The following is a 16,287-nucleotide window of genomic DNA, read 5'->3' as shown; positions in this document are numbered from 1 at the left end:
TAATGCTTTAATTAGCTTGCTTGCTTGCTTGCTTGCTTTCTATCTTTCTTTTCTTTCTTTCTTTCTTTCTCTTTCTTTCTTTCTTTCTTTCTTTCTGACAGAGAGAGAGAGAGAGAGAATGTGTGTGCATAAAAAAGGGAAATCCCTGCTATGTCATAAATTCAATTTGGTTTTTTTCCCATAGTATTAGACAAAAAGATATAGTTACTTATTAATAGGAAGTCTAAATATAACTGCCCTGTCTTGAGAGGTGTGTTCCAGATGTAAAGTGTAAAGTCCACTTTATATTTTGTTCATGTAAAGTGGCTTTTTATTGCCTTCCCAAACAGTAACATAGCTCCTGTCCCTCACTGGAAGAGACTCTGTAAATGTAGAGGATTTTAAGAGCTTTTTGGTTTGTTTGTTTGTTTGTTTTGCAATGAAGTGGGAGGATGAAGGGATTTTTTATTTTTTTTGCGTATTTGCTATTTAGGAAAGTCATAAAATACCCTATTTTGCATACAGATCACCCTATATGCATGACTGGATCAGAACAAATACATTTTGCTTTCAGTTCAGTTATCTTGAAGTATGCTTTAGTGTTCAAAGTATTAAATGGAGCATTTTTAACTGTTGTGTTCTTGCTTCAGAGTGCTATAGTGAGAGTGATCATGAAGATCCAGAAATAAATGCAGAGACACCACCCCCTCCATATTCAGATCCGCCGCTGCTGCCTGATGCGGTATGTATTATAGTAATTAGTAGATAGCTTCCACTCGCTAAATGGTTTGTACAAATGTCACCCTATCCAGTTCTCAGGATTCTTCTCTGACAAGTAATCTGTGGTAAAGGGCTCTGAATTGTTCCTCTACTCTTGTTTTTTGGCTGTGCACACATTTTTTGGCCTGTCAAATTTTTGCCAAATTTCTCCAGGAAGAGGAAAATTGCTCCAACAGTTTCTCAGAGGTGGCCCTTACCACTAGCAGTGGCTGTAGCACAGCTTCTCTCCCCCTCCCCGATGGTTCTTGTTTTTTGGGTTGCCACTGCAAGGGGCAACAGCAGTAACTGTGCTGGCAGCCTGCCCACCATTTTGTATCCTTCACAATACCCTATACCTAGCATTGTGTGTGTGTGTTTGTGTGTGTTTGTATGTGGGGGGATGGAGCCACCACAAAATAAAAATGGTGGAAAGAATTCTGCAGAGTGGCCTTCTATTTATAGGGTAGGAAAAACAACAACAACAACAACAACAACTCTCAGAACTTCTCAGTAAATCGTCTTCTGAGAGATTTTGGCTCAGCTCTAGTTGCCATTCTTCAGTGGCCAGCTCCTTCTTCAGTGTCTCCCAAACCTTAAATTTCTGAGGGATGATGATTGGTGGTACGTCTTGTCTCTCATGCAGATGCTTATGATACTGCTGCTTCTGGTCTTTGCCCACAAGCTCCATAGTGGGTGTGAGGGAGGATGCTGTTGTGTGCAGCTCCAGGGAAGAGTTGGAGCTAATGCAGGGCCAAGACCTGTCCCCCAATTTTCAGGAAGTTTTTTTCCTCCAGGTTTCCATTTTTCTGTCTCATTCTCAGGGTGCTTTAGAATTTCTTTTGGTGGTATTTTGAGCTTACTATATTATTTTGAGGTGGCCAAGGGTGCTGTGTAATAGAAAGACAAAACACATCTCTCTGTCAGTCTGCAGCCTCCATGCTGCCCACACTTCTCAATCTGAAAACGCCCCATGGGGGAGGAGTTGCATCACGAAGTTTTGCCCTGGGCTTCAACTGAAGTGCAGGAAGACAGGGAGGCTGCACACTGCTGGAGAGATGATTGTACCATGAACTACACACTCTTTGATCGCTTCATAACTAAAGTAAACACAATAGAATCCCACACCTGATCTATGAGTATTTCACCAAAGGCATCCACCCCTTTGAACATTTTTTTCATAAGCAATTTCTTGTCTCTCAGACTGAATTAGAATGGAACAGGGTATCCCCAGTCTTAGTCCAGCTCTTTAACCACTACACCATACTGGGTCTCTTCACTAATACACTGCTGAAGTTTTAGATGCTGAAAGAAAAAAAAAAGTTATTAGTAAGAATTTAGATACCAGTGAAAATAAATTACTAAGACATGTCCAGGCAGGCTTATTTACTTCTGAGATTGGAAAACAAGCCTCTCACAGCACCTGACACAGAATCCTGCATAGGATTATTGCAATTCCAGCAAAAGAGGAATTTTGTTTGAAATTAGGGGCAGATATACCAAAATCCACCTGGCTTTTAATTAATCTAGTGCACCCTGAGACTACTTTCATGCTTTCAGCATTCCTGCAGTGAGCATTCTTTATTCTCACTATATTGTAACACTTCTGAATCAAAACATTTCCTGTGATCTTAGTATTATTAATCCTGCACAATAGCTCACCCTATCAAGTGTGCCCAGTTTACAGCAGCCTTTCCTAAACCACAGAATTGTGCCTTGAAATGACTCGCCACATAGGTATTGTAAATAATTCAAGAGCTCGGGCAGGGAGATACAATTGTCAGTTATGTCAAATTTGCAACAGCAAAATTTGGTTTTATATTGTTTGGATAGTGGCTCATGCTGCCGCCAATATCCTCTCCTAAATATTTTCTTCTGTTTCAGTAAGATAAGGTAATCACCACTGCCTTCATCCTCATTAACTCTAGCATGGAGAATAGCAGACACTGACACACACTCACTCACTCACACTAATACATAATTAAAGGAATATGTAATTCAAGAGCTCCTTCCAGAAGGGACTGGAGTCCGGCAGGTGCTCCTAGCTGGCCCCAGGTTTCTGTATGAACTATAAAATGGAAGAGACAAACCTGTTGTAAAGCAGCTGTGCACAACCTTTTCAGTACTGAAGGTCACATGAGGTGTCTTCTGGGGTGGAGGCAGGTCCACGTGTGCATATGCACACATGCAAACACATGCACCTCACTCATTCACACACTTACCCCCTCTCTCTCTCTCACACACACACCACTCATTCACACGCACCCCACTAACACGCAGGCGAGGGAGGAGGCTGCAGCCTGCTCCCAGTCGATGCCTTATCGATCATTTTGTGGAATCTTTTAGGCAGGAAAAAACGCTCTAGGAATGGGCTCTGTGCTTTCTGCCATAGAAACCCGCACCTCTAGTGCATCCTAGGGAGCAGGCAGGAGCCTTTGAGCACTGTTCACTAGGAAGCTCCAAGACACTCTAGGAGCAAGACGTCTATGGCACTAATCATAGAGCCTGTTCCTAGAGAGTTTTTCCTTTTTTTGAGTGCTGCCACTGTTCCCCCCTCCCCCTGTGGTAGATGCTTGGGACTAAGGGGGCTGCCTGGAGCCCGCACTTTTTGCTCACGTGCCGTGAAAGCTAAAAATGCCAACCTGTGACAAGCCTGGCAATGTATGCTTAGTCATTGGTGAGAACTGAACAAAATGTCTTGGTGCTTGAGTGTTGAGGAGCCAAACTCAGCTGCTGTTTGTTCTTGGATTTCTGTCCCCTCACATGGCTTCACAGAGTGACTTAAAACACAACAATGAAAACCATGAAAGCAAAAACCTAAACAACATTTGAAACAACATGTTAAGAATGAATAAAACAGCCTCATATACAGTCAGGGCCGGAAATATCGGAACAAGGATAACTGTTTTGGCAGTTGGCCTCTGTACACCACCACATTGAAGTTGAAAGGAAACACACCCAGATGGGAGCGAAGTCAGGAGGACTGTCAGCTGTAATTCAAGGGGTTTGACAAAAGTGGGGCACTAACCATTCAGGAAGGACAGCCAGTGGCATACACACACACACACACATCATTGGTGACTCATAAGTAATGGAACGAATGGCTGACAAGCAGCTGCATGGCCAGGCGTGGCCTGTTTCCTGGGTACCCCATGACCAATCAAGCAGATAAAAGGCCTGGAGGTGGTTCTGAGTGTTACATTTGCATTTGGTAGCTCTTCACTGGAACTCCCAACATGAGGTCCAAAGAGGTGTCCATGTGAGTGAAGGAGGCCATCATTAGGCTGAGGAAACAACATAAACCCATCAGAGAGATAGCAAAAACAGTGGGAGTGGCCAACACAACAGTTTGGAACATCCTAAAAAAGAAGGAATTAACTGGCAAGCTCAGCAACAGCAAAAGGCCTGGCAGACCACAGAAGACAACTAAAGTGGATGACCGCAGAATTCTGCTCATCGTGAAGAGGAACCCTTTCACAACATCTAGCCAGGTCAAGAACGCTGTTGCGGAGGTAGGCATGTCATTGTCAACATCTACAGTCAAGAGACGGCTTTATGAATGTAAATACAGAGGCTTCACAACAAGGTGCAAACCACTGGTAACGCTCAAGAACAGACAGGCCAGATTAGCCTTTGCCAGCAAACACCTAAAAAAGTCTGCCCAGTTCTGGAATAAGATTCTTTGGACTGATGAGACCAAGATTAACTTGTACCAGAATGATGGGAAGAGAAAAGTGTGGAGAAGGAAAGGAACAGCTCATGATCCAAAGCATACCACATCATCTGTCAAACATGGTGGAGGCAGTGTTATGGCAAGGGCATGTATGGCTGCCAATGGAACCGGGTCAATGGTGTTTCTTGATGACCTGACTGCTGATAAAAGCAGCAGGATGAATTCTGAAGTGTATAGGGCTATATTTTCTGCTCAGATTCAGCTGAATGCTGCCAAACTGATAGGACGCCGCTTCGTATTACAGATGGATAATGACCCAAAACATACAGCAAAAGCTACCCAAGCATTTCTGAAGGCAAAGAAGTGGGATGTTCTTCAATGGCCAAGTCAGTCACCTGATCTCAACCCAATAGAGCATGCTTTTCACTTACTGAAGACAAGACTGAGGGCAGAAAGACCCACAAACAAGCAGCAGCTGAAGGCAGCTGCAGTAAAGGCCTGGCAAAGCATCTCAAGGGAGGAAACTCAGTATTTGGTCATGTCCACGGGTTCCAGACTTCAGGCAGTCATTGACTGCAAAGGATTTTCATCCAGGTATTAAAGGCGATCCTTAAGTTTGCCATGATGTTGGTTTGTTCCATTACTTATGAGCCACCAACGATGGGGGTGTGCGTATGCCACTGGCTGTACTTCCAGAATGGCTGGTGCCCCACTTTTGTCAAACCCCTTGAATTATAGCTGGAAGTCGTGACTTCGCTCCCATCTGGGTGTGTTTCCTTTCACCTTCAATGTGTGGTGTACTGAGGCCAACTGCCAAAACAGTTATCCTTGTTCCAATATTTCTGGCCCTGACTGTACTTGAACTTCAACCTCTGTCCCCCCAACCCCAAGGATGGGATTATTATTCTATCCCACAGAGCACTATAGTAGCCATTGACCGTAGCGCAGTGGTATAGTGGCGCTCATCGTAACGGTCCCCGTGGCCACGCCCCAGGTAGAGCCAAAAATGCAGGCAGCTGTGTTGATCCATATGAACACACTAGTCGTAGCAGTTCTAATCTCTACCAGGAGCAGGTCTTTTGTAAAGCTAATGGCTCTTAATTGCTCATTCAAGACCAAGACACTGCAAAATACTTCCCATTACAACCCGAGCAATATATTGTTGTTGAGAAAATTCATTTCTCCCCAGCCGCTGTGAGGATTGCAGCTAAACTCAGAGGGAGCAGGTAATTCTGAGGGTGTGTGTGTGTGTGTGGCAAATAATATCAGCATCCCTTCTAATCAGTGCTGGGGCTGCTTCCCTGCGAGCTCTGGCTCCACTACAGCACTGCTCTCGCACAGCTTTTAACGAAGCAAAGTGCTTGTTAGTCCCATTCTGACCATGCATCTGCTTTCAGATTGCTTCTTTTCAATGTGCCTCCAAGATCATTTCTTTCCATCAGGTCTTTTGCTATCATACGAGGTGTGGTGTAGTAGTACATTTTGAAGTGCAGGTGCTCATTATGACAGTCTCCATAATCACGCCCACAAGTCCGAAAATTCAGGCAGCTGTATTGATCTATATAAATTCACAGAATCATAGAATAGTAGGGTTGGAAGGGGCCTACAAGGCCATCGAGTCCAACCCCCTGCTCAATGCAGGAATCCAAGTCAGAGCATCCCTGACAGATGGCTGTCCAGACTCGTCTTGAACGCCTCCAGTGTGGGAGAGCCCACCACCAAATTAACCAGTTCTAGTAGTTTTTGTACTGATCGATTTAGTTTTCACGGCAAGAATACTGGGGTGGGTTGCCGTTTCCTTCCCCAGGGATCGTATTTAGACTGACCTCTCTACCATGACCTTCCCGTCTTGGGTGTCCCTTCACGGTTTAGCTCATTCTCATTTAGGTGCTCAAGCTCCAGCACGACAAGGTAACGATCTCCTTTGCTGGATCAGTACAACCAGAGATGTGTCAGTATACCATTGGAAGATGGGACTCCCAGGTCGGAAGATGGCCAAAATGCTACTGGGGGGGAACAGAGGATAAGTTCAACTAGCCCCAGATGTGATGACGCAGCTAGCTCAAAACTGAAAGGATGGCTAGTGGCCGACGGTGCTGGTGGTGAACGACGAATCCGAGGTTCTAAAGATCAACACAGCATAGGAAGCTGGAATGTAAGATCTATGAGCCAGGGCAAATTGGATGTGGTTATTGGGGAGATGTCAAGATTAAATATAGACATTTTGGGTGTCAGTGAACTGGACTGGACTGGAATGGGCCACTTCACATCAGATGAGCACCGGATCTACTACTGTGGACAAGAGGACCACAGAAGAAATGGAGTAGCCTTCATAATTAATAATAAAGTGGCTAAAGCAGTACTTGGATACAATCCAAAAAACGATAGAATGATCTCAATTCGAATTCAGGGTAAGCCATTTAACATCACAGTGATCCAAATATACGCCCCAACCACAGATGCTGAAGAAGCAGAAGTAGATCAGTTCTATGAGGATCTGCAGCACCTACTGGATAATACTCCAAAAAGAGATGTTATTTTCATTACAGGAGACTGGAATGCTAAGGTGGGTAGTCAAACGACACCTGGAATTACAGGCAAGCATGGTCTGGGAGAACAAAATAAAGTGGGACATAGGCTGATAGAATTTTGCCAAGACAACTCACTGTGCATAACAAACACTCTCTTCCAACAACCTAAAAGATGACTTTATACATGGACTTCACCAGACGGTCGACACTGAAATCAGATTGACTACATCCTTTGTAGCCAAAGGTGGCGGACATCTATACAGTTGGTAAAAACAAGACCTGGAGATGACTATAGTTCAGATCACGAACTTCTTATTGCACAATTTAGAATCAGACTAAAGAAAATAGGGAAGACCCACAGATCAGTTAGATATGAGCTCACTAATATTCCTAATGAATATGCAGTGGAGGTGAGGAATAGATTTAAGGGACTAGATTTAGTAGATAGGGTCCCGGAAGAACTATGGACAGAAGTTCGCAACATTGTTCAGGAGGTGGCAACAAAAAACGTCCCAAAGAAAAAGAAAACCAAGAAGGCAAGATGGCTGTCTGCTGAGACGCTGGAAGTAGCCCAAGAAAGAAGGAAAGCAAAAGGCAGCAGTGATAGGGGGAGATATGCCCAATTAAATGCAAAATTCCAGAGGTTAGCCAGAAGAGATAAGGAATTATTTTTAAACAAGCAATGCATGGAAGTGGAAGAAGATAATAGAATAGGAAGGACAAGAGACTTCTTCCAGAAAATTAGAAACATTGGAGGCAAATTCCAGGCAAAAATGGGTATGATCAAAAACAAAGATGGCAAGGACCTAACAAGCAGAAGAGAGCAAGAAAAGGTGGCAAGAATATAAGGAAGATCTGTATAGGAAGGATAATAATATCGGGGAGAGATTTGATGGTGTGGTCAGTGAGTTAGAGCCAGACATCCTGAAGAGTGAGATTGAATGGGCCTTAAGAAGCATTGCTAATAACAAGGCAGCAGGATAGGAGACGACGGTATCCCAGCTGAACTGTTTAAAACCTTACAAGATGATGCTGTCAAGGTGATGCATGCCATATGCCAGCAAATTTGGAAAACACAAGAATGGCCATCAGATTGGAAAAAATCAACTTATATCCCCATACCAAAAAAGGGAAACACTAAAGAATGTTCAAACTATTGAACAGTGGCACTTATTTCACATGCCAGTAAGGTAATGCTCAAGATTTTGCAAGGTAGACTCCAGCAATTCATGGAACGAGAATTGCCAGATGTACAAGCTGGGTTTAGAAAAGGCAGAGGAACTAGAGACCAAATTGCCAATATCCTCTGGATAATGGAGAAAGCCAGGGAGTTTCAGAAAAACATCTATTTCTGTTTTATTGACTATTTTAAAGCCTTTGACTGTGTGGATCATAACAAATTGTGGTAAGTACTTGGTGGTATGGGGATACCAAATCATCTTGTCTGCCTCCTGAGGAATCTGTATAACGACCAAGTAGCAACGGTAAGAACAGACCACAGAACAACGGACTGGTTTAAGATTGGGAAAGGAGTACGGCAGGGTTGTATACTCTCGCCCTACCTATTCAACCTGTATGCAGAACACATCATGCGACGTGCTGGGCTTGATGAAGCCAAGGCTGGAGTTAAAATCGCTGGAAGAAACATTAACAATCTCAGATATGCAGATGATACCACTCTGATGGCTGAAAGCAAGGAAGAGCTGAGGAACCTTATGACGAAGGTGAAAGAAGAAAGTGCAAAAGCTGGGTTGCAGTTGAACCTCAAAAAATAAATAAATCAGAAGACGTTTACTTCTTGGGAGGAGAGCAATGACAAATCTTGATAAAATATTTAAGAGCAGAGACATCACACTGACAACAAAGGTCTGCATAGTTAAAGCAATTGTATTCGCATTAGTAACCTATGGCTGCGAGAGCTGGACCATAAGGAAGGCTGAGCGAAGGAAGATAGATGCTTTTGAACTGTGGTGTTGGAGGAGAATTCTGAGAGTGCCTTGGAATGCAAGAAGATCAAACTAGTCCATACTCAAGAAATAAAGCCAGACTGCTCACTTGAGGGAATTATATTAAAGGGAAAACTGAAGTACTTTGGCCACATCATGAGAAGACAGGATACCCTGGAGAAGATGCTGATGCTAGGGAAAGTGGAAGGCAAAAGGAAGAGAGGCTGACCAAGGGCAAGATGGATGGATGATATTCTGGAGGTGACAGACTCGACTTTGGGGGGCTGGGGGTGGTGACGGCTGACAGGAAGCTCTGGCGTGGGCTGGTCCATGAAGTCACGAAGAGTCGGAAGCGACTGAACAAATAAACAACAACAAGTAGTTTTTATCTCCGCCCAAAGTAGGTCTTTTGTAAATGTATGGGTTTTAATTGCCTATTCAAGACCACGACCTCCCCCTACCCCACACACAATACTTTGCATTACAACAGGAAACAATATATTGTTGCTGGGAAAATTCATCCCCTCCAGTTACTGTGAGGATTGCAGCTAAGCTCAAAGGGAACAGGGGATTCTGAGGGGGAGGGCAGATGATCCCAGCTTTTCTGCTATGGAAAAAAAATGCCAGTGCTGCATCCCTGTGAGGCCTGGCTTCACTATGCCACTGCATATGAGTGAGTAACTGTAGGAAGGACAAGATGTAGGACTCTAGCCAGCAACTCCTTTTATTTTTCCAAAGTGGACTGCCAGCAAGTTCCATTGATGCAGCTACCATCTAGACATCTCTTTCCTCACAGCTGGCACCCTGGAGGAATAGCTAATACACCTCAGGGGGCCAGATTTGATCCTCGGGCCTCTAGTTGCTAATCCCATTTGAAGATTTAAGCAAGCAGAAGGAAGGCCAAAGATTACTTAGCTATCAGTCAGATTCATAATTATGCCCTTTGCTTTCACCACCCTTTTGCCCATATGGATTTCTTCTTCTTATGTGTATTTCAAATGTGTGAAACACTACACAAGGAGAAGGGAATGAACTAAAAGAAGGCACAGTCTGTTTTATTGGATAATTACTGGATAATTATCTTAAGGCTAGATGTGCTTCTCTGTGCTTAGCCACTAACCAGATGGCTTGAGAAAACAATGCGAATTATAACTTTAGGAGAGAAAAAACAACAAGGTTTGCTTAAATATGCAAGACAAAGTTTATCTGCAAACTCCTCCCTATCTAACTGAATTAATTGCTTTGGAAGAGTAGCCATGTTGAGACGGTAGCCTACAAAGGTTCCCAAAGGGACTGTATCATGTCTGCAACTGCTGTCAGAAATAGTCCCCTAAGGATACATCAGTCTCCCATGGAATCCTTTTCATTTGCTAGGACTAACATCTGCGTTTTATAGGATTCTTCCTTGGATGCTTATTGGACATTATTGGTAGATGGGAGGTCATCAAGCAATTGAAATGTTAAGCATATATACTTTTAAGAAATAAAATCATGCTGGAGAATCATTTGCACTTCCAACCTTCTCTTTTTATTTATTTTGTTGAATAAACCCAATTTGCAATATGGAAAATTGCTCAGTTGAAAGTTTGAAGAGTTTTAAAAAATGCTTGTGGGCCAGAAAAGTGTACCTTATCCTTGTAGCTACAAGGATACAACACACTTTCTTCACCAGTTACCTGATCAGTGTTAACATCCCATGATATTTAATGCTCTTAAACTGACTTGCTGTACTTGGCTGGAGACTCTCCCTAACTTGCATTCCAAGACAGTGTTCGTCTGTGGTCTCATTCACGATAACTTTGTTTCTACATATATAAATAAGAGAGAGACTTCTGGCCAAAGCAGATGATCAACATTTCACTGCTAATGCTTTTCAGTCTGTTATGTTTCTCCGATCTGTTCAGTGTTTTAAGCATCTCCACTTTGTTACAGCAGTATTTCCTGTGACAATCATTTCAAGTGCCAACAACAAATATACACTCTTAAATAGCCAAATACATGCACCTAGAAAGGAACCCGTAACCACACTGCAGTTACTGGGTCATTTTCCCCTATTTGTTTCCAATAAGCAGGTAAGGTCACAAAAGTTATACTGGTTTCAAAAGCAAGGTGAAACTTACACCTTTTGTTAAAGGGGGGAAATGGTAGGAGTATGCCATAGTTGAGATCCTTATTTATATTGCAGCTATTCATGTTGGTAGGGATGGATAAAAATTTAGTTTGATTTCACATCTGATGTGAACATACCTAAGTTGCACTCCTCAAACCAAAGCAAGACTCGAATACTGTTAGTTTTGAACTAACTGAAATTTTAATCCCCCCCCACCCCGGCATATTGTTTAGCTGAACACATAATGTAAATCATGTCCGTTACATAGTGAGTTTTTGTGCCTCTATTCCACATGATGGATCGCTGCTGGTATGTGATGTGCAAGATGCTTTTGTGTGGTGAGAGCAAAATAGCGGGATAATGGGAACACAAGGTGGGGATGCCAATTAACATGTAAGATATAACCCAGAACTTGTATTACATTAATGAGAGGTTAGCTTCAGTGGCAACACTAGAAAATAATAATGGGGGTGAGCATAGAAGAGGTGAAGTAGATATTTTGGCAGGGAGGGAAAGCTTTGTTTCCCATATAAAACCAGACTGCCCCAACCTGATGCTTCCTAGATGTTTTGGACTTCAGCTCCCAACAGCACAGACTAGTATGGCCAATGGTCAGGAATGTTGGGAGTTGTAGGCCAAAACATCTGGAGGGCACCAGGCTGGGGAAGGTTGTATTATACCTACTCAAACAAACATATGTATATTTAATATTTTTACATCCAAGTAAGACTGCAGACCTCGTTAAAATTCTAACGTTAAAATTTCTATTCTATTTATGTTTTGATTTAGTTGCAATCTCTAGGTACTAAAAATGTGAGGGTTTTTTGTTGTTATCTATCTAGATGACAAAAATAGAGACCCTTTCCAATTTTTCATGTAGAAGTAAGCCTTAAGAAGGTGGATTTGCCTTTAACGGTTCCATGGCAGGGTTCTGAGAAGCTTTTCCCAGGATAGATATGCATGGGATATGCATGGAAGCTTCACCTGTTGATTCTGTCTTTTATGTAGCTGTGGAGGAGGAAAAGGTGGCAACCACAAATACCATATCAGAGGTGTCTTGAGAAACGTTTTACTGAACTATTTAGATGGCTTGATTACTTGAGCTAGTCACCAGGGCTTACAGTAGTAGGCAAGTATGCCTATAACAAGTTGCCAAATTCAGAAGAAGCAAAGGAAACAACTTGAGATGAAGTGGGAGAGTAAGAGTTAAATAAGCATTAGTAGAGTAAGGAAAGATCCATCAGTACTGACATTATTTTGTATTAAAAATGGAGTAACTACTGGTTATCCTATGACCCATAGGACTTCCTGTTACCAAATGTTTGGACACTCTAAATTGCTTTAGAAAATATTCAGGCCTGGAAGACAGACTACTAGGCCATATGGTGAAGTCAGAGAAGAAAATCTGAAACTGTATCTGTCATGAAGAGATAATTCTTGGAATCTGTGCTCTGGATATTATTTGACTTGGCAGACGCTGAGACCTTTTTCTCTGCTGCAAAATCATCCATGCTCCCTCTCCCCACTCTTGGCAGAATGTACCAAGAGGTTTATGACAAAGTAGTTTACCTCCTTAACTATTTCTGCCTGAATCCAGCACTGCCTGGAGTAAGCTATCTGGGTGAAACTGAGACAAAATTAACCAAATAGTTTCACAAGTTGGTGAACCACTCACTCATATACCATATAGTCATCCTGAGTTCTCGACAGCAACTGGGAGATGAACAGCATGATTAGGAATTTGCTGACCCTTGACCCCATGTGGAGCTATCTATTGTTAGCTTATGATTTGACCTTTTCCCCTCTGCCTTATTTATTCTGGAAAACAGGAACGGCAAGACCCTTACTTGACATCGCATGTATCAAGTGAAGTATCATGTTCTTTGTCATCACCAGAAAGCACTAAGATGTCCCAAGGACCCTCTTCTTCCTCATTGTCCAAAGTATTGCATCCAGACAGACAATCATGGCTTGACTTTGTTAACAGCTCTTCCACTGGGGAAGAAGTGGGCAATCAACTTTCAGCTGTCTCTGGTGACTCTGAAGATACTGATCGCCTGGTGACAGACTGTAATGAAACTATGGAAAGTGGTGCCTTCGAGCCCGAGTGCAGCTTTCACATTTCTTTGAATGAAGATCCATGTTCGTTACGTAGTGCCAAGGATAACCTAGCTGTGCCTGGGAAAATAGCATCAAAAACTTTACCTAAAGGTGAGTCAAGTAGGAGATCTGTTGGCCTGACACTCTTCTTGCCTTATCTTGATCTGACTGTTATTTATTTAAAATAATTTTATCTGAATGCACTATACCCATCAAAATCCTGGCAGCTCTCTTCTGTACCCCCAGTCAAAGCTTTTAGGTTATCGTCAAAGGCAGCATCGCATCATTGTGATTAACCAATCTGGATATAATCTTTGATAATTTTGCTTATGGGATGTAATCTACCTGGACAATATTATGCTCTAATTAGGGCTGTCACCCAGTTAAAAGAATCTAAGGGTTCAATCCTATGGGTTGTGCTCCCGCTAGACAGAGGGCTGCAGGTTTGGAGGTGCCCGGCAAGAACCAGGCAAGGCAAGAGGAGGATGGAGGTGATTTTGCCTCCATTCCTCCATTTAAAATGCAAAAAGCAGCTACAGAGGCTGCTGAGTCCATCTAGCTGACTTATCTTTCAGTGGGCAGGGAGGGGACTGAAAAAGCGACAGAATTCTGAGTATACCGGCCTCTCCCTTCCCACCCATCAGCACGCCCTCTTTTCTCCCTTTTTGACTTATAAGATCGCAGTTGCACAACTGAGCGCTCGTAGCTCTGTCTACAGGTGTGGAGAAGGAGAATCACAACATCCTATGAAGCTCTGCATGTTGTAGGGCCATAGGATTGCTTTCTTGATCCATTAGTAGTTCTGAATCAAAATGCATACTTTGTTTATAGATGATGTTTGTGTGTGTCAGTCAGAGGAGATATTGGAAGAAGCAGTTTCTCTTGTGTAAGAAGGAGGGGCATATGTCTTCAAAGATACTGCTTTTTCTACAGGCAGTTTTTAAAAGTTTTTGTATTATATATTCATGCGCTGGTTGATTAATCAGGGATAGCAAAGGAAAAGATTTTCATTTATTTTCACTTACAGTGCAATCGTATACATGTTTACTCAGGATCCATTTAATTCAATGGGGCTTACCCCCAAGTAAGTGGGTACAGGATTGCAACTGTAACTGATTAATCAATTGAATGCTGCAGCCCTATTTTGAATATATCTCCATGTGCTGAATACATAGCGGCTGTTCTTTCATTCTTCCTCTCTATTTTCACTTAAATAAATGTGAGAGAGTGATCAGAGAAATTAACGAACACATGCGCTGCTATATGAGGAACTATTAGAAAACAATTTAGTTTGGCTAGATCTACATTACTGCTTTATAGCAGTATTGAAGTGCACTGATAACTGTTGGGGCACATTACACATTCTGTATACAACTATTGTAGTGTTATTTCCTGCTTTTTATTCCACTTTAGCAAAATACCGCAATAAATGTAATTGTAGGGATGTACGAAACAACCTTACCTTCAGTCTGCCAGGGGTCCGCAGGGTGGGGGAGGTAATCCGTCCCTCCCCCTGGAATCCTTGCTGGCTGGCTCCGCTCTGTGGCGAGTCTGCGGAGCTGCTGGCCGGATCCGGCCGCTGGCGGACTTCCGGCCGCTGGGACGCAAATGACGTCCAGCGTAGCGGACACCATTTGCATCCCTGCTCTTTGCCGTGATAGGCTACATAAAGATTTACGTAGCCTATCACGGCAAAGAGCAGAGACGCAAATGGCATTTGCATCCCTGCTGTTTGCCATGATAGGCTACATAAAGATTTACATAGCCTATCACAGCCACAGGCAGACAGGTGGCAGCGGACGGGATGGGTGGGCCGGCCGGCAGCGGACAGCCGGCGCCAGGTAGGGTCCATCCTGATTGGGCTTCGCGGGATGGCCTGGGGGAGCAGTCTGTTCCGCCATGGACTCCGGGGGGGGGGGGCGGATTCTAAGAATCCGGTTTCACTGGAGTCCGTGGCGGAATTCTATGCCATCCCTATGTAATTGTGTGTACTGCAAGGTATAAATGCACAAGAGGGATTTAGTGTTACCATGATAGGATCATAATGGTATGACACAAGATGCAGATCTGGCCACTGACATAAAAACATGTACAGATACATGAATTTCAGATAGTTATAAGCTATGAGATATATGAGAGCCTCGTGTGGCGCAGAGTGGTAGGCGGCTGTGTAGCAACCAAAGCTCTCCCCACGACCTGAGTTCGATCCCAGCGGAAGCTGAGTCTTGGGTAGCCGGCTCAGGTTGACTCAGCCTTCCATCCTTCTAAGGTCAGTAAAATGAGTACCCAGCTTGCTGGGGGGAAAGGTAGTCACGACTGGGGAAGGCAATGGCAAACCACTGCGCTATAGTCTGCCACAAAAACGCTAGCGCAAGCGGCGTCCCTCTAGGAGTCAGTAATGACCCGGTGCTTGCACAGGAGGAACCTTTCCTTAGGGGGCCGCAGTGGCTTAGTGGTTAAGACGCTGAACTGCTGACTGGAAGGTCGGCAGGTCAGCAGTTCGAGACCTGAGTGCTGCGTGACGGAGTGAGCTCCTGTCTTCCGTCCCAGCTCCTGCCAACCTAGCAGTTTGAAAGCAAGAAATTGCAAGTAGATACATAGGTTCTGCCTCGGCAGGAAAGGTAACAGCGTTCCGTGCACCTCAGTGTTCAGTCATGCCGGCCACATGTCCACGGAAGCGTCTTCGGACAGCGCTGGCTCTTCGGCTTAGAAACGGGGATGAGCACCGCACCCTAGAGTCGGACACGACTGGTTGGGGACACCTTTACCTTTACCTTTTTATGAGATATTAGCTAATAACATGTTGCTATGGATGCGGGGGGGGGGGGAGCTTTCCAAACTGGTGGACCTCCTTCTTTACAAGGGTTCCCCCAAAATGAATTACTGATAGGTTGCCACCATTCATGTCAACACACTCCTGACACACCCCAGCCTGTCCGGCTGCTTGGGGAGTTTCTAAGCCCTTCAGCTGAACTCTAGGGAAAAATTAAAATTAAAGCATTTTGAACATACTTTTTCAAAGCCCAGAAGAAACAGAAACCTTATGAAATATCCTAAGAATACAAAGGTAGCTTAGCAACCATGCAGTCTTGCATATGGGCATTAGTGATAAATTCCCTTTTAAAACAATGCAGTCCAGATAAAAAAGAAGTTAATGGGGTGGAGGGAGGAAGAATGAGAGAAGGCAACCAT

The 16,287-nt window shown here is 43.6% G+C and overlaps 1 protein-coding gene across 3 annotated transcripts in view; it reads left to right on the top strand.

Moving 5' to 3' along the window:
- The window catches only part of IPCEF1 (interaction protein for cytohesin exchange factors 1), a 79,947-nt gene that overhangs the window by 55,116 nt on the left and 8,544 nt on the right, over positions 1 to 16,287 (top strand). For all 3 annotated transcript variants that reach the window (XM_084827868.1, XM_084827867.1, XM_084827870.1), the window contains 2 exons: positions 630 to 721; positions 12,825 to 13,206. In XM_084827868.1, the coding sequence (XP_084683994.1) occupies positions 630 to 721; positions 12,825 to 13,206 (474 nt within the window). The remainder of the gene's footprint in view (positions 1 to 629; positions 722 to 12,824; positions 13,207 to 16,287) is intronic.

The sequence above is a fragment of the Heloderma suspectum genome, chromosome 1 (assembly GCF_057233095.1).
Source record: "Heloderma suspectum isolate Gila_16-S chromosome 1, 16-S_ref, whole genome shotgun sequence".
Lineage (NCBI taxonomy): Eukaryota > Metazoa > Chordata > Lepidosauria > Squamata > Helodermatidae > Heloderma > Heloderma suspectum.
This window is presented reverse-complemented; position numbering and strand designations above follow the sequence as displayed.